The following is a 24,115-nucleotide window of genomic DNA, read 5'->3' on the forward strand; positions in this document are numbered from 1 at the left end:
CATCGGTGATGAGTGCCTCTAACAGCCGCTGCTGGCTGCGTGCACGCAGCGAGGCGATGCGAGGCGATGCGAGGCGATGCGAGACACTCACACAATCACGTGCAGGCTTTTATTTTTTATTTTTGCTAAAAAATAAAAGCTTGGTAATTCCTGTCCCAGCTGTTGGTACGCAAAAGCGCCTCGCGTCGTCTGATGTGGTGCGCATTATTTATTTTGGGTGCGCATGCGCACCTGCGCACCAGTTATGTGCACCCCTGATTATACAGTTCAGCAAAGCCTTTAACACAAACTGTACAAGAAAAGGGCTTTTCACCTGTATGTGTCATCATGTGTGTTTTTAGATGACTTTTCTGATTAAAGCCTTTACCACAAACAGAACAAAAAAGGACTTTCCCCCTGTGTGAATCATTGTGTGTCTCTTCAGATCTCTCTTGTGATTAAACATTTTGCCACACTCTGTACAACTAAAACGTTTCTCCCCTGTGTGACTCCTCATGGAGTGAGTTTGTGTTGATTTCAGGGACAGCCTGCGCTGTCCTCCCACATTTTGTTTCTTGTGTGATTTCAGTGTGTTTAAAGATGACTGATCTCCCCCAATATCCTCCCACTCATCACTGTCTTCAGTGTCTGATTCAGTACAGTGTGAAGAGAGGAGCTGGTCATTATTAGTTGGTTGTGATGTTCCACAGTCCTCTACATCAGCTTGTGTTTTCATGTGCTGGCTACAGGCTTTGTCTCTCCGTTTTCATCATCATCATCTTCACTTTTCACTGCTAATAATGTTAACGTTGACGCACCAACCTCTTCTGGTCTTTGAAGTAGCTCCTCCTGTTCCTCTTTAATCTGTGGAGGTTGTGGTTCCACCTGGACCAGACTGGGGCCCCACTCCTCTTCTGGTGAAACCTCCTCTTTGCACACAGGGACGTGCAGGAAGTCTAGGAAAAAGATACAGTGAGACTCTATAAAAGGTTTGAATCTTGTACCTTCACTGGAGTGGCTCAGTGAAGAGTAGTGGCTGGAAAAAGTATCAACAGATTACTCTTTGCCCAAATATTCCAAAATTAAAATGTGATGGTGTGCTGACTGCGCTCTGTGCAGTAAAAAGGGTGTGGCCTTTTTTGTTTACATTGCAGTGGGACGAGACAACCTGAATGAGAGGCTATTATTTTGAAAGTAATTACTTCTATATATTAAATCAGTGAGACTTCTGCAGCAGGTCAGTTAATACTGAAGTAGAACTGACAGCGACGCTTCAGTGAACCCAATAATACTTTAACAACCGGACCATTGTCACATCATTAATGCTTAAATCGATGACTTGATTAATTTCGGTTCATCTTTACACCCTCAGTACCGGCCCCCTTTCTCCAATAAAATAAATAAAGGGCGCTTGAAACTTACTGAGATCCAGGTGGTCTTCAGGTTCCTGTTTAAGGTGGTCTTCAGTTTCCTGCTATTGGAAACAGTCCTGGCTTGAGAACTGATCATCACCTGCAGACTGGACTCCACACTATGATCTGGAATGAAGGAATACAATATACGCTTTAATAATAAGAACTTTTTGACATGAATAGGGACTTCAATAATAAGGACTTCAATAATAAGGACTTTGGTGTGACGCAAATACATTTTTAGCCATGTGGCCACCGTATACATACAAAAACAGTTCGAAACGGCGTATCTGATACGTTGATACGCATCTGATACGACGCACCCAGGAGTGGCTGGGTGGCTCGGTCCGTCTGACTAGTCTGACTGAGTTGAAGGCTTATATTGTTTGTCTTGTATTGTTCTTGAGGTGTTCATTAATGGCTACTGGCGACGGAATTCACACATTTCAACGAGCTGCCATTCACTTCATTGAACGTAGGTCAGTGAATTGAGTACTTCATTAGTATTCAAAGTACGTGTGACAGGGTCAAAGCAGGGGGGTGAAACCAAATTGTAACATTTTTTATTGATGATGAAAAACCTGTATTACGCACTTAAAAACATCATTCTCTTAACTATATTTCTGCACTGCATGTTTTATGGTTGACAATGTATTTCCCCCCGGTCCCCGAGCCACTTGACATTGGACTCCCCTATAGGCTGTGTGACATTGGCCTTGTGACAGCGGACGGCCAATGTCCCCAGGTCACGCTGGTGGCAGAGCGAATGAGGGCGGAGTAGGGTGTGGCCCACCTTATTCAAAAGTGAGCGCGAGCCACTTGGACAGCAGAGAGACAGGCATACAGGGCAGTGTGGAAGTGACAGCCAGAAGGGACGGTTGTGCACAGGAGGAGCAGACATACCACGGAGCAGAGGTGGGGAATACAGTGATCGCGGCACGTACCAAGCCACCAGCAGCGGACGGTGAGCAGACGGCGCAGTAGCAGCAGAGACGGGAAGGACAGACAGACGAACCAAGGAACGGAGGAGAGGTCCAGTGGCGATAACGTTGCGCGCTTCACACCCTCAAAGCCAGACGTACAGTCTGGCGGGCGAGTAAGTGTCCTTCTATGCAACGTTACCTTTATAAACCCACGGTCCTAAACCTCATATGTGAAATATACCTGAACAGATGAACTGGTTCTAGTTTCTATGATTGCAGGCAATACGCACGAAGACAAGAAGAGACAGTGATTCCTGGCCTAAACCCCCGCTCCAGTTAAACCCCATATAAGGACATTCCCACCTTTTGCATTGAACCGTGATGAGTATATGACATATAGCAATTGAGTTGGCACTTTAACGCTAAATTCATTATTTATTTGCTATAGTTTGCACAAGCCCTGTCTGTTTTTAGTGTTTGGTGATTGTCTGTATTCCTGTATTTTAGTTAGTTAGTGGGCGCATTAGGAGGTTGAGGTTTTAGAATTAGTGTTATATTTTGTTTATGCTTTTCAATATTTTATGGCTTATAGACGCCACTGTATTAGCTTAATAAAATAGATTACCTTTTTATACAAACCTGTTTCCGTCCAGCTTTCTCCAAGGGATATGTGTTGAAGTGTTGTTCTCATTTAAAAGTATTGTACTTACCTGGGTAAACTCGAACCTGTGAATAGCCTAAGAAAGAGTGTTACAGAGGACCCTACCTCTTAAATAAAAAGGTGGCGTAGTCTTGCAGTACCTAACAAACAGTATTATTCTCACAGTAATTACGCACCCCGCACTTTACCGTGCAACTGATATTTTATTGTTGTGAGTTTAATGTGTATTGTTATTTATTTATTATTGAGACAAAGTAAAGAGTGTCAGCATTCTAAAAAGAAGTGGCAAGTTACATGTGACAACCTGGCCACCGTCACATATTTGGCGTAGCGCGGCAGGACTGGGTAGAGAACAACACAAAATCCCTAAGAGAAACTGTATTGAAATTTTGCTGTTTTGCTGCTTTTTGTTTTGTTTTGTTTGGTTGAATCAAGAAAGTAATGATGATGATGCCAGTGTATCCAGGGGCACCGTGGCTACCTAAGTTTTCGGGCATAGAAGGTGAGGAGAAATACAGGGAATGGAGAGAACAGATTAAAGGATTATTGGGCACTCAGGATTTAACAGAGGAGAAAAAAGTTGCTTTTGTAGTACAGACCCTTACTGAGGAAGCTAAGCGACAAATTAGTGTAATTGACAAGGAAGATCGCAATACAGTGGCCAAAGTCTTTAAATGTTTAGACACGTTGTATAAAACATCTGTTTCTGCTTCCCAAGCGCGTGCCTTGTTCTATGGCTGTGCGCAACGCGCAGGCGAAAGTGTGCAGGCTTATATTTTGAGGCTTAGAGAGTTGTTCTGCGGGCTGCGGCGGCTCGACCCAGACACCGCTCCCTCCGATGCCATTCTGCGAGAGCAGTTACTTGTAGGACTGTCTGAAGGCCCTCTGGGTCAAGCCTTAAGAATATATGCCCGTCGAAACCCCACAGAAGACTTCGCCGCCCTAAAAAATGAGGCCTTCCTACTAGACACTGAACATAGAAGAGAAGGGACTGCTGAAATCTTGTGCCATGCTGTTAAACCTGTCTCTATCCCAACACCCTCACAGGAATCTGAATGGAGAGAGGAACTGAAACAGGAGATTATGGAAGACGTCAAATCGCAAATGCAGGGGTTTACGCAGGAGCTCATGAAAGAGATCAGACCGCTCCTTCGACCCAACACCACCGATACACGACCTCGCGGTCCGCCTCCATCTGAACGACGCCGGGAGCCGTACCAACGCAACGAGTGGGATGAGGGAGGTAGGCCGATCTGTAGGAGCTGTAGGCAGTCTGGGCACATTGCTCGCTTTTGTAAATCTGACCCCAATCATTTAAACTAGTACGCCCTGTCGCCGAGGTCCGGGAGACAGGGGTGCAGCGCGCACTCGCCAGATCAAGGGCTAATGAAGTGTTTATTGGGGACTGTCCGACTATTGGGATCACTATGGGAGGAGTCCACTTAAGGGGGTTACTGGATACTGGGTCACAAGTCACATTAATGCAGCAAAGCTTATTTGAGGAAAAATTCTCACACCTAACGTTGGGAAATGGGCCCCTTGTTTTTAAATTACGCGCCGCTAATGGTCTTGACTTACCGTACACTGGCTATGCCATATTGGACCTAGAGCTGGAGGGAATGAAGATCCCAGGGAGAGGAGTTGTAATCGTGAAAGATGAACATTGTACTCAACCGCTGATTATTGGGATGAATGTCGTGAACGCTGTATGGCATGCCCTCTTTAAATGGCCTGGGAGGCCTGTGTTTCCATGTCAGCAGGGAAGGACGCTGTGGAAGGACGCATTCGCCACCTGTAGGAGGGTGGAGGCAGTGACGAACGAAGATGGGTCCATCGGTTATGTGTGGCCGGTCGGCCGGCGGAAGATTCGAATCCCCGCGCAGAGTGAAGTGATGATCTGGGGCCGCGCTTGGAGAGGACCAAATGGAGCGGACTACGAGGCCTTGATGGAAGCCTTGCCGGATGGAAAAGATTTGGGAGTGGCCCGTGCCCTCGTCACGGTGCGCCACGGACGTGTTCCCATACGAGTGTGCAACCCACACGCATATAGTCTGGTCCTGGACCGCCACCAGAAGCTGGGGAGGCTGTACCCGGTGGAAGAAGCGGATGTCCGAGGCGGCAGGGACCTGAGCCTGTCCCTGGGGACCGACGGAGAGGTGGAAGTGGCCGTAATCAGTGTGGAAGATGATGGACCACTGAAGACCCTGCCCGAAGAGATGGAAGTGTTGACGGAGCGTGATGACCTGCCGGAGGCGCAGAAGAGAGAGTTACACGAGATGTTGTGTCGGTGGAAGAAGGTGTTCGCCATCCATGACGAGGATTTCGGACGGACGGACGTCGTGCAACACCAGATACCGACCGGAGACGCGGCACCCATACGAGAGCGACACCGGCCGTTGCCGCCCTCCATGTACCGGGAGATGAAGACCCTCCTGAATGAGATGCTGGAGAAGGGAGTCATCAAGGAGAGTTGCAGTCCGTGGGCGGCACCTATCGTACTGGTCAAGAAGAAAGATGGCAGCTGGAGGTTCTGCGTCGACTACAGGAAACTTAACGCCGTGACGCACAAGGACGCCTTCCCCCTACCCAGGATAGAAGAGACGCTCACCAGCCTGACGAAGGCGCAATGGTTCTCCACGTTAGACCTGGCCAGCGGGTATTGGCAAGTAGGAATGGATCCCCGGGACCGGGAGAAGACCGCCTTTACGACCCCGCTGGGCCTGTTCGAGTTTCAACGCATGCCGTTCGGGCTTTGTAATGCGCCCGCGACGTTCCAGAGGCTGATGCAGCAGTGTCTGAGTGGTCAGGTGACAGAATCCTTGCTGGTATATCTTGATGACATTATAGTATATTCACCTGACTTCTCCTCTCATCTACAGCACCTCGAGCTCGTCTTCCAACGCCTGTGGAGACATGGACTGAAGCTGCGGTTAGACAAATGCAAACTTCTGCGGAGGGAAGTGCAATTTCTGGGCCATGTCGTGGACAAAGAGGGAGTGCGGCCCGATCCGGAGAAAGTGGTGGCAGTGCGGGACTGGACACCACCCTCAACGGTCCGCGAGGTCCGCGCGTTTCTAGGTCTAGCGGGTTACTATAGGCGTTTCGTGTCCTCTTTTGCTCCCCTATAGGCTGTGTGACATTGGCCTTGTGACAGCGGACGGCCAATGTCCCCAGGTCACGCTGGTGGCAGAGCGAATGAGGGCGGAGTAGGGTGTGGCCCACCTTATTCAAAAGTGAGCGCGAGCCACTTGGACAGCAGAGAGACAGGCATACAGGGCAGTGTGGAAGTGACAGCCAGAAGGGACGGTTGTGCACAGGAGGAGCAGACATACCACGGAGCAGAGGTGGGGAATACAGTGATCGCGGCACGTACCAAGCCACCAGCAGCGGACGGTGAGCAGACGGCGCAGTAGCAGCAGAGACGGGAAGGACAGACAGACGAACCAAGGAACGGAGGAGAGGTCCAGTGGCGATAACGTTGCGCGCTTCACACCCTCAAAGCCAGACGTACAGTCTGGCGGGCGAGTAAGTGTCCTTCTATGCAACGTTACCTTTATAAACCCACGGTCCTAAACCTCATATGTGAAATATACCTGAACAGATGAACTGGTTCTAGTTTCTATGATTGCAGGCAATACGCACGAAGACAAGAAGAGACAGTGATTCCTGGCCTAAACCCCCGCTCCAGTTAAACCCCATATAAGGACATTCCCACCTTTTGCATTGAACCGTGATGAGTATATGACATATAGCAATTGAGTTGGCACTTTAACGCTAAATTCATTATTTATTTGCTATAGTTTGCACAAGCCCTGTCTGTTTTTAGTGTTTGGTGATTGTCTGTATTCCTGTATTTTAGTTAGTTAGTGGGCGCATTAGGAGGTTGAGGTTTTAGAATTAGTGTTATATTTTGTTTATGCTTTTCAATATTTTATGGCTTATAGACGCCACTGTATTAGCTTAATAAAATAGATTACCTTTTTATACAAACCTGTTTCCGTCCAGCTTTCTCCAAGGGATATGTGTTGAAGTGTTGTTCTCATTTAAAAGTATTGTACTTACCTGGGTAAACTCGAACCTGTGAATAGCCTAAGAAAGAGTGTTACAGAGGACCCTACCTCTTAAATAAAAAGGTGGCGTAGTCTTGCAGTACCTAACAAACAGTATTATTCTCACAGTAATTACGCACCCCGCACTTTACCGTGCAACTGATATTTTATTGTTGTGAGTTTAATGTGTATTGTTATTTATTTATTATTGAGACAAAGTAAAGAGTGTCAGCATTCTAAAAAGAAGTGGCAAGTTACATGTGACAACCTGGCCACCGTCACATATTTGGCGTAGCGCGGCAGGACTGGGTAGAGAACAACACAAAATCCCTAAGAGAAACTGTATTGAAATTTTGCTGTTTTGCTGCTTTTTGTTTTGTTTTGTTTGGTTGAATCAAGAAAGTAATGATGATGATGCCAGTGTATCCAGGGGCACCGTGGCTACCTAAGTTTTCGGGCATAGAAGGTGAGGAGAAATACAGGGAATGGAGAGAACAGATTAAAGGATTATTGGGCACTCAGGATTTAACAGAGGAGAAAAAAGTTGCTTTTGTAGTACAGACCCTTACTGAGGAAGCTAAGCGACAAATTAGTGTAATTGACAAGGAAGATCGCAATACAGTGGCCAAAGTCTTTAAATGTTTAGACACGTTGTATAAAACATCTGTTTCTGCTTCCCAAGCGCGTGCCTTGTTCTATGGCTGTGCGCAACGCGCAGGCGAAAGTGTGCAGGCTTATATTTTGAGGCTTAGAGAGTTGTTCTGCGGGCTGCGGCGGCTCGACCCAGACACCGCTCCCTCCGATGCCATTCTGCGAGAGCAGTTACTTGTAGGACTGTCTGAAGGCCCTCTGGGTCAAGCCTTAAGAATATATGCCCGTCGAAACCCCACAGAAGACTTCGCCGCCCTAAAAAATGAGGCCTTCCTACTAGACACTGAACATAGAAGAGAAGGGACTGCTGAAATCTTGTGCCATGCTGTTAAACCTGTCTCTATCCCAACACCCTCACAGGAATCTGAATGGAGAGAGGAACTGAAACAGGAGATTATGGAAGACGTCAAATCGCAAATGCAGGGGTTTACGCAGGAGCTCATGAAAGAGATCAGACCGCTCCTTCGACCCAACACCACCGATACACGACCTCGCGGTCCGCCTCCATCTGAACGACGCCGGGAGCCGTACCAACGCAACGAGTGGGATGAGGGAGGTAGGCCGATCTGTAGGAGCTGTAGGCAGTCTGGGCACATTGCTCGCTTTTGTAAATCTGACCCCAATCATTTAAACTAGTACGCCCTGTCGCCGAGGTCCGGGAGACAGGGGTGCAGCGCGCACTCGCCAGATCAAGGGCTAATGAAGTGTTTATTGGGGACTGTCCGACTATTGGGATCACTATGGGAGGAGTCCACTTAAGGGGGTTACTGGATACTGGGTCACAAGTCACATTAATGCAGCAAAGCTTATTTGAGGAAAAATTCTCACACCTAACGTTGGGAAATGGGCCCCTTGTTTTTAAATTACGCGCCGCTAATGGTCTTGACTTACCGTACACTGGCTATGCCATATTGGACCTAGAGCTGGAGGGAATGAAGATCCCAGGGAGAGGAGTTGTAATCGTGAAAGATGAACATTGTACTCAACCGCTGATTATTGGGATGAATGTCGTGAACGCTGTATGGCATGCCCTCTTTAAATGGCCTGGGAGGCCTGTGTTTCCATGTCAGCAGGGAAGGACGCTGTGGAAGGACGCATTCGCCACCTGTAGGAGGGTGGAGGCAGTGACGAACGAAGATGGGTCCATCGGTTATGTGTGGCCGGTCGGCCGGCGGAAGATTCGAATCCCCGCGCAGAGTGAAGTGATGATCTGGGGCCGCGCTTGGAGAGGACCAAATGGAGCGGACTACGAGGCCTTGATGGAAGCCTTGCCGGATGGAAAAGATTTGGGAGTGGCCCGTGCCCTCGTCACGGTGCGCCACGGACGTGTTCCCATACGAGTGTGCAACCCACACGCATATAGTCTGGTCCTGGACCGCCACCAGAAGCTGGGGAGGCTGTACCCGGTGGAAGAAGCGGATGTCCGAGGCGGCAGGGACCTGAGCCTGTCCCTGGGGACCGACGGAGAGGTGGAAGTGGCCGTAATCAGTGTGGAAGATGATGGACCACTGAAGACCCTGCCCGAAGAGATGGAAGTGTTGACGGAGCGTGATGACCTGCCGGAGGCGCAGAAGAGAGAGTTACACGAGATGTTGTGTCGGTGGAAGAAGGTGTTCGCCATCCATGACGAGGATTTCGGACGGACGGACGTCGTGCAACACCAGATACCGACCGGAGACGCGGCACCCATACGAGAGCGACACCGGCCGTTGCCGCCCTCCATGTACCGGGAGATGAAGACCCTCCTGAATGAGATGCTGGAGAAGGGAGTCATCAAGGAGAGTTGCAGTCCGTGGGCGGCACCTATCGTACTGGTCAAGAAGAAAGATGGCAGCTGGAGGTTCTGCGTCGACTACAGGAAACTTAACGCCGTGACGCACAAGGACGCCTTCCCCCTACCCAGGATAGAAGAGACGCTCACCAGCCTGACGAAGGCGCAATGGTTCTCCACGTTAGACCTGGCCAGCGGGTATTGGCAAGTAGGAATGGATCCCCGGGACCGGGAGAAGACCGCCTTTACGACCCCGCTGGGCCTGTTCGAGTTTCAACGCATGCCGTTCGGGCTTTGTAATGCGCCCGCGACGTTCCAGAGGCTGATGCAGCAGTGTCTGAGTGGTCAGGTGACAGAATCCTTGCTGATATATCTTGATGACATTATAGTATATTCACCTGACTTCTCCTCTCATCTACAGCACCTCGAGCTCGTCTTCCAACGCCTGTGGAGACATGGACTGAAGCTGCGGTTAGACAAATGCAAACTTCTGCGGAGGGAAGTGCAATTTCTGGGCCATGTCGTGGACAAAGAGGGAGTGCGGCCCGATCCGGAGAAAGTGGTGGCAGTGCGGGACTGGACACCACCCTCAACGGTCCGCGAGGTCCGCGCGTTTCTAGGTCTAGCGGGTTACTATAGGCGTTTCGTGTCCTCTTTTGCTGCTATAGCACGACCCTTAAACAACTTATTGATAGGAATCCCAAATGACGTAAAATCCCACCAGTGTAAAGTCGAGTGGACTTCGGAGTGCCAGCGGGCGTTTGATGCGTTAAAGAGTGCCCTCACACAAGCCCCGGTGTTAGCGTATGCGGATTATACACAGCCTTTTGTGGTTTACACTGATGCGAGTGGCCGTGGGTTGGGAGCGGTTCTAGCCCAGGTCCAAGACGGTCACGAACGTGTAATAGCTTATGCAAGCCGCAGTCTCCACCCGACCGAGCAGAATGACGCAAATTATAGCTCGTTCAAATTGGAGCTTTTGGCCCTTAAATGGGCCGTGACCGAGAAGTTTAAAGATTATCTCACTGGCGCTCGATTCACAATATTCACGGACAATAACCCTGTTGCGCATCTCCAAACGGCTAGATTGGGAGCTGTGGAACAACGGTGGGCTGCTCAACTTGCGTCGTTTACTTTCGACATCAAGTATCGACCGGGCAAAAACAACGCCAACGCTGATGCCCTATCGCGGTTCCCAGTGCAGCCTGTAGATGTGGCGGCTGTACAATCGACGCCAGCAGCCCGGGAGGATGAGTGGAGAGAGACGCAGGATCGGGATCCAGATGTGCAGGTGGTGAAGAGGTGCGTGGAACGGGGGAGAGCCCCTAATATGGTGGAGAGGAAGAATTGGACTCGGGGAGCGCGGCAACTGTTACGCCAGTGGAACAAACTGATTATACGAAATCATGTGTTATATAGGAAGGTGACCGATCCTTATACCAAAGAACAATACTCACAGATCATTTGTCCAGGTTCACGCAGAGAGGAGGTATGGAGAGGAATCCACACGGCCGCGGCGCATGCTGGGTTGGAGAGGACCTTGGCCCAGCTGCGACGTCGGTTCTATTGGCCAGGCATGGAGGGAGCGGTGCGTCAGTTACAACAGGGTTGTGTCGCCTGCAGCCTGCAGAGGAACAGGTCAGAGCCTCGGGCCCCCTTACAACCCTTTGAAGTCTCATATCCACTAGAAGTAATAGCCATTGATTTCCTCACATTAGGTAGGCCTGCTGATGCGTGGCAAAACATTCTGGTAGCTACTGACTTATTCACCCGTTATAGTTGGGCTATTGCCACCCGAGACCAGACTGCGCACACCACTGTTCGTGCGTTATGGACGCATATTATCCAGCCGTTCGGCTGTCCGGCCCGGTTCCACTCAGATCGAGGCCCCAACTTCGAGTCCGAGTTAATGCACCATTTATGTCAGACTTATGGTATTGCAAAAAGTCGCACCACTCCGTACCACCCGGCTGGGAACGGTGGAGTGGAACGATTTAATCAGACATTACTGAACATGTTGCGATCACTAGACACTGATAAACAAGGAAGATGGAATGAGCACTTACCCGAGTTAGTTCATGCTTATAACAACACGATCCATAGTGCTACGGGTTATGCCCCCGCCTACTTAATGTTTGGCCGACATTTGAGGCGCCCTATAGATGTCCAGTTAGGAGTGCAGTCAGCGCAAGAGCGCATGGGAGTGGGTGGCTGGGTACAGGACCACCAACAGAGAATGGCGACAGCTTATAGGACCGCAGGGGAGAGGATGGGAGAAACGGCCAAGAGGAGAAAGCAGGTTTATGACCGTAGGGCCGGTATTACACCCCTATTACCAGGAGAGAGAGTGTGGATTCGAAATAGGAAGAGAGATGGCCAGGGGAAATTGAGTACGTGGTGGGACCCCGAGCCTTACGCAGTGATGGAACAGGTGGGAGCTACGGGGTTGGTGTACCGAGTCAGACCCGAGAAGGGGGGGCGAGAAAAGACCATACATAGAAATGCGTTGAAAGTGTGTGTAGCCCCCAGGTCGCCCCACGAGGACCCCCCAGCTGTAGTGCAGCCCGAGCAGGTAGAAGCAACAACGCCGCAGTATTATGGGTTTCTCTCCGTCCCGAGAGCACCAGATGAGCCACGGCGCTCGGGAAGAGCAAATATGGGCCAGCCACCCCAGAGGTATGGACATGATTAGGGACAGTTGCAGGGACTGGCAACGGAAAAGTGGGGGGGGATGTGACAGGGTCAAAGCAGGGGGGTGAAACCAAATTGTAACATTTTTTATTGATGATGAAAAACCTGTATTACGCACTTAAAAACATCATTCTCTTAACTATATTTCTGCACTGCATGTTTTATGGTTGACAATGTATTTCCCCCCGGTCCCCGAGCCACTTGACATTGGACTCCCCTATAGGCTGTGTGACATTGGCCTTGTGACAGCGGACGGCCAATGTCCCCAGGTCACGCTGGTGGCAGAGCGAATGAGGGCGGAGTAGGGTGTGGCCCACCTTATTCAAAAGTGAGCGCGAGCCACTTGGACAGCAGAGAGACAGGCATACAGGGCAGTGTGGAAGTGACAGCCAGAAGGGACGGTTGTGCACAGGAGGAGCAGACATACCACGGAGCAGAGGTGGGGAATACAGTGATCGCGGACCAAGGAACCAAGGAACGGAGGAGAGGTCCAGTGGCGATAACGTTGCGCGCTTCACACCCTCAAAGCCAGACGTACAGTCTGGCGGGCGAGTAAGTGTCCTTCTATGCAACGTTACCTTTATAAACCCACGGTCCTAAACCTCATATGTGAAATATACCTGAACAGATGAACTGGTTCTAGTTTCTATGATTGCAGGCAATACGCACGAAGACAAGAAGAGACAGTGATTCCTGGCCTAAACCCCCGCTCCAGTTAAACCCCATATAAGGACATTCCCACCTTTTGCATTGAACCGTGATGAGTATATGACATATAGCAATTGAGTTGGCACTTAGACATAGATTACCTTTTTATACAAACCTGTTTCCGTCCAGCTTTCTCCAAGGGATATGTGTTGAAGTGTTGTTCTCATTTAAAAGTATTGTACTTACCTGGGTAAACTCGAACCTGTGAATAGCCTAAGAAAGAGTGTTACAGAGGACCCTACCTCTTAAATAAAAAGGTGGCGTAGTCTTGCAGTACCTAACAAACAGTATTATTCTCACAGTAATTACGCACCCCGCACTTTACCGTGCAACTGATATTTTATTGTTGTGAGTTTAATGTGTATTGTTATTTATTTATTATTGAGACAAAGTAAAGAGTGTCAGCATTCTAAAAAGAAGTGGCAAGTTACATGTGACAACCTGGCCACCGTCACATACGCGTCATAGCACAGTAACATCTTTAATCTTCAATACAGTTTGTGTCTTCAATGCCAAGTTAATACTCTTCTGTAGGCTACTAGATACAGGAATCTCGCTGTTAACACTGCTATTATATCTGATAAGCGGCAGCCTAACTAACCAGCATTTATCTATAACAATCCTTGCACTATTCTATGGTAATAACTTTGCATTGAAAATGCATCTAAGGCTAAGTGGGCTAAATCTTTTAGATTAATTAATTATACGTATGTGCGTGCCGTGCGTGTGGGAGGAACTAGGAGGGGAATAGTTATAGTATACCCTCTAAAAAAAATCTAGAATACACCACTGCGTGTGTGTGTGTGTGTGTGTGTGTGTGTGTGTGTGTGTGTGTGTGTGTGTGTGTGTGTGTGTGTGTGTGTGTGTGTGTGTGTGTGTGTGTGTGTGTGTGTGTGTGTGTTTGTATGTTTGTGTAACAGACATACCTGCAGTCTTTAGTTTGATGTTGTGTGTGTAACAGACATACCTGCAGTGTCCAGCAGTTTATTTTATTTCTCCAGCAGAGTTTCTAGTGTCTCTATCTCTCTCTCTGGAAGAGGTTGCACATGAACTCTGCAGCCGCACTGAGGCGCTCCAACACAAACACTCTGACAGGCTTCACACAACAAACATCAGCACCACGCTGCTGTTTGTCCAAAACACACAATATCTCCTCTCCCACCGATGTCATGTGTTCATTTATCTTCAGCCGTACAGACTCCATTTGACACGTTTTCACCAAGATCCCAACACGCACTTGCTTCCGAGCCACTGTTGCCTTCTTAGTGCCTTTAGCCCCCTGGTGGAAGAGGTGTGTAACTGAAGATAGAGCCTCCTGTAGCTGTGGAAAGACAGTCTGTCCTCCCTCACTATGAGTTGTGTGTTTGGGCCGGGGTGTGTCCAGAGAGTTAACTGTGGTGTGTCCTGATAGCAGAGTTCCTCAGCTTATTTGGAATACTGTAGTGTAGGATATAGTATATCATTAACATAACCGGTTTGGCGATGAAGAGACTGGACTAACCTTGCTAAGCTTGTAGATCTGCTAGTTTCAAATTGTCAAAATGTATAGGCTACTGCAGGGCTGTAGAACTGTGTAAGTGTATGTTTTGTAATAATAATCAAATCCATTCCCCCAAAGGTTTTCAGACTGCTGTAACTTCTCTGTCTGGGCTAGCGAGTGCTTGTGTTTACGTTGTTTACGTATCTGCTATTTTTGAATAGCCAAAGTTTAAAATAAGGCTTTTTAGCTCAAATCTAAAAATGACACACAGATGCGTTCCGGGTCTTAACAGGTTAATTGACCATTTACACATGTCAGCCATGTTGCACTTACTTTACAGGGGTTGCCCAACTGTTCCTTGTTATGAACCCTCAAACTGCCATATACATATAGAAAGGTGGCGATTGAGTCTTCCGGTTACCTTATGGACTGTCATTTGTTTTACGAGGCGAACTTCTCCGCCCAGCCCAATACTAATGGAATACTTTCATTGCCGTAAGCAAGGAAATACTTTGTTTTGTTGTTACTTTTATGTCAATTTATGTATTAAGTAGCCGTATAATAAGCGGAAAATAGACAATATATTCATCAATCAATTTTTTTTGTATGACAATTAATCATCTCCAGAAATTCATAGTCGTGACAGCCCTACATATTTGAAAACATTTCTGTAATGATAAAGCATACATAGAGGACATGTAGTGTTGAAACCTTTATTAAACTAAACAAACAAAAACATTATAAAATTGTTCAAAATAGCATGTACAAGTAATAGGTAAAAACAATTTTGGTCAAAAGAAAACACCTCAATAAAGACAAACAACTCTGTAGAATGTAACTAACTCAACTGTCTCTACCAAATAATATACTATGATCCTTTTAACAATCCAAACAAAACACATGTCACCACACAGAGAACTGCTACACAAACCCAGCAGCTTGTCAGCACTTGCATACGCATTGATATGCATATCAATGAACATATTTATTGCAGGCATATTCATGAATATAATAATAAACATGACACTTTTTAATCCTGACAAATGTGGACAGTCACTGGTGCTCATATTGTTCTACCAATAACCTATGAGCTGGAGGGAATAATACAAGATAATATTTTCTTTTGGCATTTTATCATAGAAAATAAGAACCATACACAAGATAACACAAACCTCTATACACAAGAAACTAGAAACAATTATTCAGTCATGTTGATATTGTCAGATAATACAATTCCTCTGCTTTAGTGTCCTTCTCATTGTCATCCTGGATTAGACTGAATGATCATATGTGTCAAATAGTGTGTGTGTGACTAACTTCCACTAAAAGGCTTACCCCCTGTATGAGTCCTCATGTGTGTTTTTAGATTAGACATTGTAGCAAAGCCGTTATCACAAACTAAAAGGGCTTTTCAGCCAGTATGAGTCCTCATGTGTATTTTCAGGTTATCCATTCTAGAAAAGCCTCTACCACAAACTGTACAAGAAAAGGGCTTTTCGCCTGTATGAGTCCTCATGTGTTTTTTAAGAGAATGTTTCTGAGTAAAGCCGCTACCACAAACTGTACAAGAAAAGGGCTTTTCGCCTGTATGAGTCCTCGTGTGTGTTTTTAGATTAGCATTGTCAGCAAAGCCTTTACCACAAACGGTACAAGAAAATGGCTTTTTGCCTGCATGAGTCCTCATGTGTTTGTTTAGAGTACTTTTCTCAGCAAAGCTTTGACCACAACCTGTACAAGAAAAGGTCTTTTCACCTGTATGAGTCCTCATGTGTATTTTAAGAGAATGTTTCTGAGTAAAGCCACTACCACAAACTGTACAAGAAAATGGCTTTTCTTCTGTATGAGTCCTCATGTGTTTTTTTAGATTACCTGTGTTAACAAAGCCTTTAACACAAACTGTACAAGAAAAGGGCTTTTCACCTGTATGTGTCATCGTGTGTGTTTTTAGAGAACTTTTCTGATTAAAGCCTTTACCACAAACAGAACAAGCAAAGGGCTTTTCCCCTGTGTGAATCATTGTGTGTCTCTTCAGATATGCCTTGTGATTAAACATTTGGCCACACTCTGTACAACTAAAACGTTTCTCCCCTGTGTGAGTCCTCATGGAGTGAGTTTGTGTTGATGATTTCAGGGACAGCCTGCACGGTCCTCCCACATTTTGTTTCTTGTGTGATTTCAGTGTGTTTAAAGCTGACTGATCTCCCCTAGTCTCCTCCCACTCATCACTGTCTTCAGTGTCTGATTCAGTACAGTGTGAAGAGAGGAGCTGGTCATTATTAGTTGGTTGTGATGTTCCACAGTCCTCTACATCAGCTTGTGTTTTCATGTGTTCAGTTGAGGTGCTGGCTACAGGCTTTGTCTCTCCGTTTTCATCATCATCTTCACTTTTCACTGCTAACAACGTTGACGCACCAACCTCTTCTAGTCTTTGAAGTAGCGCCTCCTCCTGTTCCTCTTTAATCTGTGGAGGTTGCGGTTCCACCTGGAACAGACTGGGGCCCCACTCCTCCTCTGGTGAAACCTCCTCTTTGCACACAAGGACGTGCAGGAAGTCTAGGAAAAAGATACAGTGAGACTCTATAAAAGGTTTGAATCTTGTACCGTCACTGGAGTGCCTCAGTGCAGAGTAGTGGCTGGAAAAAGTATCAACAGATTACTCTTTGCCCAAATCTTCCAAAATTAAAATATGATGGTGTGCTGACTGAGCTCTGTGCAGTAAAGGGTGTGGCCTTTTTTTGTTTACATTGCAGCGGGACGAGACGACCTGAATGAGAGGCTATTATTTTGAAAGTAATTACTTGTAAATGTTAAATCAGTGAGAATTCTGCAGCAGGTCAGTTAATACTAAAGTAGAATTGACTTCAGTGAACCCAATAATACTTTAATAACCTGACCATTGTCCGATTCGTGGTGCATTTAGATAGATGCAGGGGTCCATGCATCTATGTACTCACATCGTTAATGCTTAAATCGATGACTTGATCAATTTCGGTTCATCTTTACACCCTCAGTACCGGCCCACTTTCTCCAATAAAATAAATAAAGAGTGCTTGAAACTTACTGAGATCCAGGTGGTCTTCAGGTTCCTGTTTAAGGTGGTCTTCAGGTTCCTGTTTAAGGTGGTCTTCAGTTTCCTGCTTATTAGAAACTGTCCTGGCTTGAGAACTGATCTTCACCTGCATACTGGACTCCACACTATGATCTGGAATGAAGGAATACAATATACACTTTAATAATAACAACTTTTTTACATGAATAGGGACTTCAATAATAAGTGTGTGTGTGTGTGTGTGTGTGTGTGTGTGTGTGTGTGTGTGTGTGTGTGTGTGTGTGTGTGTGTGTGTGTGTGTGTGTGTGTGTGTGTGTGTGACAGACATACCTGCAGTGTTTATTTTGATGTTGTGTGTGTAACGGGGGGTTACATCCGATGTAACCCGGGTTCTCTGAGTGGAGAGACTGGCTCTCCACTACATATTATTCAATATGTACGGGAACTGACCCCCTGGGGCAGTGCTCGTGGATACTCTTTAAGACACATCACTCATGGTGGCCCTGCCCTGATCTGTGATCAGTGGGGTATTTAAGCCCCACCCAGGCAGTGCCACTTCGATTAACTTTGATTGACACGAGCGGCTCAAGCGTGGAGAGCCAGTCTCTCCACTCAGAGAACCCGGGTTACATCGGATGTAACCCCCCGTTCTCTATCGTGGTCGAGACTGGCTCTCCACTACATATTATTCAATATGTACGGGAACACTCTAAGACACACCGCGAGGAAATAAGCAGACCCAGCTGCCCCCGCGGCAGCCCGAAGCAGTTTAAGCCCGAAGTATCAGAGCCCAAGGCGTGCTCCAAAATCCTGTCATCCAACGAAGTATGTAATACTCGTGGCCTAGGCGCAAGCCGCTACCTAGGCCCAGCTGGCGTCAGTCCAATCAACTGATTAGCCACCTAGCTAGCCCGCAAGGCGCAGGGCTAGCTTCCCATGCATGACATCACTCCGAACCCGGGCCCGTCCTGCGGGAGCCGGGGTCTCGGAGGCACGGTGAGTATGACCTGCTCTACTGCCTGGAGCCCAGCACTCGCTCCGTGGATGGGGTGCTGGCTGCCACGTTCATGCAGTAGAACCTGGTGAATGTGGAGGGCGCCGCCCAAGAGGCCGCCGTACAGATCTCGGACAAAGGGGCACCTCGCCAGAGCCGATGCTAGGTAGCAAGGCCCTGTGTCGAGTGTGCCCGTACTCCCGTCGTTGGACTGGCTTGATTGCCTGTCTGTACGCCTCCTGGGTTGTTTCCACCAGAGCCTAGCCTTAGGTAGGTACGGTAGGTAAAGACGGGGAGCCATAGCACGTTCTGTCTTGCATCGCTGAGACCAGATCCACAGACAGAACTCCGCCACGGACGCGTAGACCGACCCAATCGGTGATACGCCGCATAGCGGACTATAATGGCCGCCCAGGTTGTGTTCGACAGACCACCAGACCGCCCGCCAAGTGTTTCCACTGACGGGACTCCGCCACGGACGCGTAAACCGACCCAATCGGTAATACGCCGTAAGCGGGCTATAATGACTGTCCACACCAGTGGTGGAGAAAGTACTCTAACTTACCTGCCGGAGCATTCCTGCCACCACCTCCCGTGCACATCCACGAGCCTCCTTAGCTCGTTGTAGCCGGGCACTGGCCTCTTGGCCCAACATGGCCGATGGCTCAATAGGCCGCTTCATCGGACAAGCTCGGTCCCCCTGCCACAGCTTGGACTAGGACCGCCACCGATGGCGCCTCACCGACCGGAGAGCAGCCATACCCTGCCTGTTCCTCAAACAGCCTGGGGAGCCTGCAAGCCAGTTGCTGCAGCTCCTCAATAAAGGTAAGGGCTATTCTGGTCACGCAAGCAGTGACGGAATAGCCTCTGTGTTGGCTAGCTGCATCCGGATAGCCATGGCTCTGTGCATTCTCGGGATGAGCAAGGAGCTTACTCCGTGGCTTCACACCGATGACGGATTCCACCACGCAGAATTACACCTTGGTGTGTAGACGGCCCCGCCGTGCAACACCATATATGGTGCGCTCCGCTCGCCCCTGACAGCACGGATGCACTCTGCTGGTATCACCACACCCGGTTCTCCAGCAAACCACGCCACAGCCGCGTAGACCGGCCCAGTCGGCTATACGCTGTGTAGTGTGCAATGACTGATTCAGGGGACCCCTGGCAGACCCAGCCCGTTCTGTCTTGCGACACTGAGACCAGATCCACAGACAGAACTCCGCCCCGGACACGTAAACCGACCCAATCGGTAATACGCCGTAAAGCGGGCTATAATGGCCGCGGGTATACCACTGTTCAACTGACTACCAGCGCGCCCCGCCCAGTGTCTCCACTGACGGGACTCCGCCATGGACGCGCAAACCGACCCAATCGGTGATACGCCGTATAGCGGGCTATAATGGCCGCCCAGTTTGTGTTCGACAGACCAGCACGTCCTGTCTGTGTCACTGCAGATCGACAGACAGAACTACACCGCGGTCGTGTGAACTGACCTCGTCAGCGACACGCCGTATAGTGCTTTATCACACTGTGCTGACACTACCACCTTTTGAGAGCCCATGGCCTCTGAAAAGGTCTCATGTTCAGTCCGCCAAGCTGAATCAGGCTCACGGCCGAGGCCATGAGTCCGGCAGCCTGCATGCAAGTCCTGTACGTGCAGCTTGAAAAGTACCTGTTCAGGCCTTTGAGGTTCAGAATAGGTCTTACGCCCCCCCCTTCTTCTTCACCAGGAAATATTCCGAGTAGAAACCGAGCCGGTTCTGATCCGGAGATAGTTCTCTGATAGCCCCCTTGCTCAAAAGAGCTGTTACCTCGTCCCGCAGCGTGATGGCCGCCTGGCCTGACGCTCGGGAGAACACTACCGTAGTGGACAGTGGAGGTGAGCTCTTGACTTGTAATCCGTATCCTTTTTGCATGGTGCGTAACAACCAAGGATGTGGATTGCAGCTTTCCATCTGGAAAGACAGCGAGCGAGAGGATTCATGGGGAAGGTGGGGGCTGCTGACGTCATCTGCCCTGTCGGGTTCTGATCGTACGCTGGCGAGGGAAGCCTGTGACGTCCGTGACGTAAACGGGGATTCCCACTGACCGTCGACATCCGCCCTGTAGCCTCGCCTGCTGGTGTTAGCTGGGCTAATGTCGCTTTCGTCACCGAGCGAGCGCCTGTTCCCATGGGAACGCGAGGCCTCGCCGCTCTGAGTGCCGGATGCAGCTGCCCTAAGGCAGCACAGCATACATTTATCAAGGCCGTCCTCCACGGGCATTTTTATCCCACAGCCCAGACAGTTGTGGGGCGCTGGGCTGGCCATGTATGTGGGCAGAGCCAAGTGTCTCTTTATCTGTTTTTCACTTAATTATTTATTCCCAAAGTCAGTGATTTGCAACAGTGACTTTGCAGCAGTTTGTCAGTGGGCCGCCAGGAGATAACTCCTGACCTAGCGCCACACTGCCCTCTTGTGACCTGTGGGGCACAGTGCAGCCCTTCTCTAGGGAGCCCAGGCCCCTCCCCCCACGCTGACGCCCTGCGTCAACGCGGAAGTAGGTACACGCTGCACGCTGCACGCTGCAAACTTTGTTCGTTTGTAATAGATTACTTGGCTCTGCCGATGGCTTTCTCGGCCGCGGCGGCAATGATAGCCGGTAGTAGATGGCCCGGAGGTCCGCCGTCTGGGTCAGCCTCACTCGGGTTCCACCTCGGTACCGCGCCCAACCCAACAACCGCCCTGGTCCGCCCCCTGACTGGGTCAGGCTCGGAACCAGGCTGCAGCCGCGGCGGCTTTTTCTTTTCTTTTTTTCTTCTCTGACGATGTCGGCGATCCAAGCGTTCGGCCGACAGACGGCTTCACAGACTTGGTCGCTCGAGCAGAACAGCTGCCGCCCTGATCCGCCCTCTGACTGGGTCAGACTCGGAACCAGGGTGCACGCCGCGCGCCAGGAATAAATGGAATATACTTGTGTTGGTGTAAATATGGCAGCAAAGCGTCCCGAGAGGAGCCTCACAAGACCTGCTCTCTCCTAAAGTAAGTGGACCACGCCGCCAAACACCCGTTCTGTATACTGTATGTCTTAAGCTGAGTCCACTAAGCGTCTGCTCTCGTGGAAATCAAAGAGTCGAAGTGGCACTGCCTGGGTGGGGCTTAAATACCCCACTGATCACAGATCAGGGCAGGGCCACCATGAGTGATGTGTCTTAAAGAGTATCCACGAGCACTGCCCCAGGGGGTCAGTTCCCGTACATATTGAATAATATGTAGTGGAGAGCCAGTCTCGACCACGATAGAGAACAGACATACCTGCAGGGTGTAGTTTGATGTTGTGTGTGTAACAGACATACCTGCAGTGTGTAGTTTGATGTTGTGTGTGTAACAGACATACCTGCAGTGTGTAGTTTGATGTTGTGTGTGTGTGTGTGTGTGTGTGTGTGTGTGTGTGTGTGTGTGTGTGTGTGTGTGTGTGTGTGTGTGTGTGTGTGTGTGTGTGTGTGTGTGTGTGTAACAAGACATACCTGCAGGGTGTAGTTTGATGTTATGTGTGTAACAGACCTGCACTGTGTACTTTGATGTTGTGTGTGTAACAGACCTGCAGTGTGTAGTTTGATGTTGTGTGTGTAACAGACATACCTGCAGTGTGTAGATCGATGTCCATATCAAAATCAATGTTCAGCAGTTTGTTTTGTTTCTCCAGCAGAGTTTCTAGTGTCTCTATCTCTCTCTGGAAGAGGTTGCACATGAACTCTGCAGCCGCACTGAGGCGCTCCAACACAAACACTCTGACAGGCTTCACACAACAAACATCAGCACCACGCTGCTGTTTGTCCAAAAGACACAATATCTCCTCTCCCACCGATGTCATGTGTTCATTTATCTTCAGCCGTACAGACTCCATTTGACACGTTTTACCTCCTTTATGACACGTTTTTCACCAAGATCACAACACGCACTTGCTTCCTTGCCTTTAGCCCCCTGGTGGAAGAGGTGTGTAACTGAAGATAGAGCCTCCTGTAGCTGTGGAAAGACAGTCTGTCCTCCCTCACTGTGAGTTGTGTGTTTGGGCCGGGGTGTGTCCAGAGAGTTAACTGTGGTGTGTCCTGGAGTCTGAGCAGGAGGACAGTGTGGAGATTTGGAGTGAAAACACCACCTTTTTTTATCTTTCTAGGACTAACAGCTCCTCCCATCTCCTCACATTCTTCCAGCAGGGTCAATTTCAATTTGAAAGGCTTATAACAAAAGACAGTGTAATGATGGGCCATCATCAGAGACACATTTACATAGATGCAAGTTTCTATGTCTTTTGTTTCATCAACATTCTTGTATTCGTAGGCTGGGTTAGCACTCAGACATTAGTATACCGGTAAAAGTATTAGGACCAGGATCAAATGGATATGGGTTTAAAAGTTCTTAGGCTATTTATTGCAGATGGCATGGCTTACTTGTTCATATTTTGGTTCTTGATTGTTTGTTTCATTTGTATGTTCCCATAGCTGTTAAATCATCATGCTCTTGTTAATCATTTTTCCTTGGATTAATATTCATAAAACCCACAGACTTTTATTTAGAAAAATAGCAGATCTACAAGCTCGCAAAGCATCATGATGCAACACTTTGTGAGCTTGTAGATCGGCTATTTTCACTACTTTTATGGGACACTGTTGTACAACAAAGTAGAATTCATTTGTGAAGAAAGAAAAACCCATTAACAGTTGAAATGTGGAAATACACGGTTTCTGCCCATCCCTCTAACATTTAGAGCAGCACAGGGTTGCTACACGTAGTTAGAGTCTAACTCCATGTACGTGTAGCAACCCTGTGCTGTTGCATGCACATTACAATGGCTGAATTTGTATCTGAACAAATACTTTGATAGAACAGATACTGTAGGGGGGAGGGGAACCTGATAGCAGAGTTCCTCAGCTTATTTGGAATACTGTAGTGTAGGCTACATATCATTAACATAACCGGTTTGGCGATGAAGAGACTGGACTAACCTTGCTAAGCTTGTAGATCTGCTATTTTCACAATATTTATCCAGGGTCCCCACGGTCATGAAATTCCTGAAAATATTTTGAAAAAATAAATAAAAAAATCCAGTACTGGAAAAGGTTTGAAATTGATCAAACATCAGCAAAGGTCCTGGAATTTATCAAGGGTCCTGGAAAAATGTTTAGCTATGCATTGTTTTTGGCTATTGATTTTGTTAAAACAAAACATTTTCATAAACAAAAATAACATTACACGAAATATGTAACATAAGTAGTTTTTCGCCGAAAGGTTGGTGTCACGTGATAAAAAGAACAGATCTACAAGCTCACAACGTGCTGCAGCGTGATGAGTAGTTAGCTAGTAGAGCTGTTCGTTTTGTCACGTGACACCAACCTGGCAACTTGAGCAAGTTGTGTGTTTGCTGTCCCAACAAACAATTGCGAGCAACACGTGAATCGTCGGTGAAGCGTAATCGATTGAATATATATATATCGGTTGAACTACTAGTATGATCCACAATGCCAGGGAAATGTTCATTTAATAATTTGTGGATTACAAATGTAAAGTTTAAAGACTGGGTAAAGCGAGAAGAGGACCCTAATAGAGCTGGCTGCAAGTTATGCCACAAAACCTTTGATGTTGGGAACATGGGGGAATCGGCGCTGGTCAGCCATGAGAAAAGCAAAAAATCACACCCTGTGTGAAGGTAGCGGCGCCTTTGATACATTTTGTCATCGATATGTGTTTATAATGTGTTTATAGCCA

General features: G+C 48.2%; 1 protein-coding gene across 1 annotated transcript; it reads right to left on the reverse strand.

The window, feature by feature from the left end:
• Positions 1–711: 711 nt before the first annotated feature.
• Positions 712–22,545, reverse strand: LOC311053310 (uncharacterized protein; the record flags this gene model as incomplete). Its single annotated transcript, XM_084068770.1, has 4 exons — positions 712–935; positions 17,387–17,527; positions 21,992–22,148; positions 22,534–22,545. The coding sequence occupies 4 exons, from the start codon at positions 22,543–22,545 to the stop codon at positions 712–714; spliced, it is 534 nt and encodes a 177-aa protein (XP_083924896.1).
• Between the last annotated feature and the right edge of the window lie 1,570 nt (positions 22,546–24,115).

The sequence above is a fragment of the Gymnoscopelus microlampas genome (assembly GCF_963454915.1).
Source record: "Gymnoscopelus microlampas genome assembly, chromosome: 10".
Taxonomy (NCBI): domain Eukaryota; kingdom Metazoa; phylum Chordata; class Actinopteri; order Myctophiformes; family Myctophidae; genus Gymnoscopelus; species Gymnoscopelus microlampas.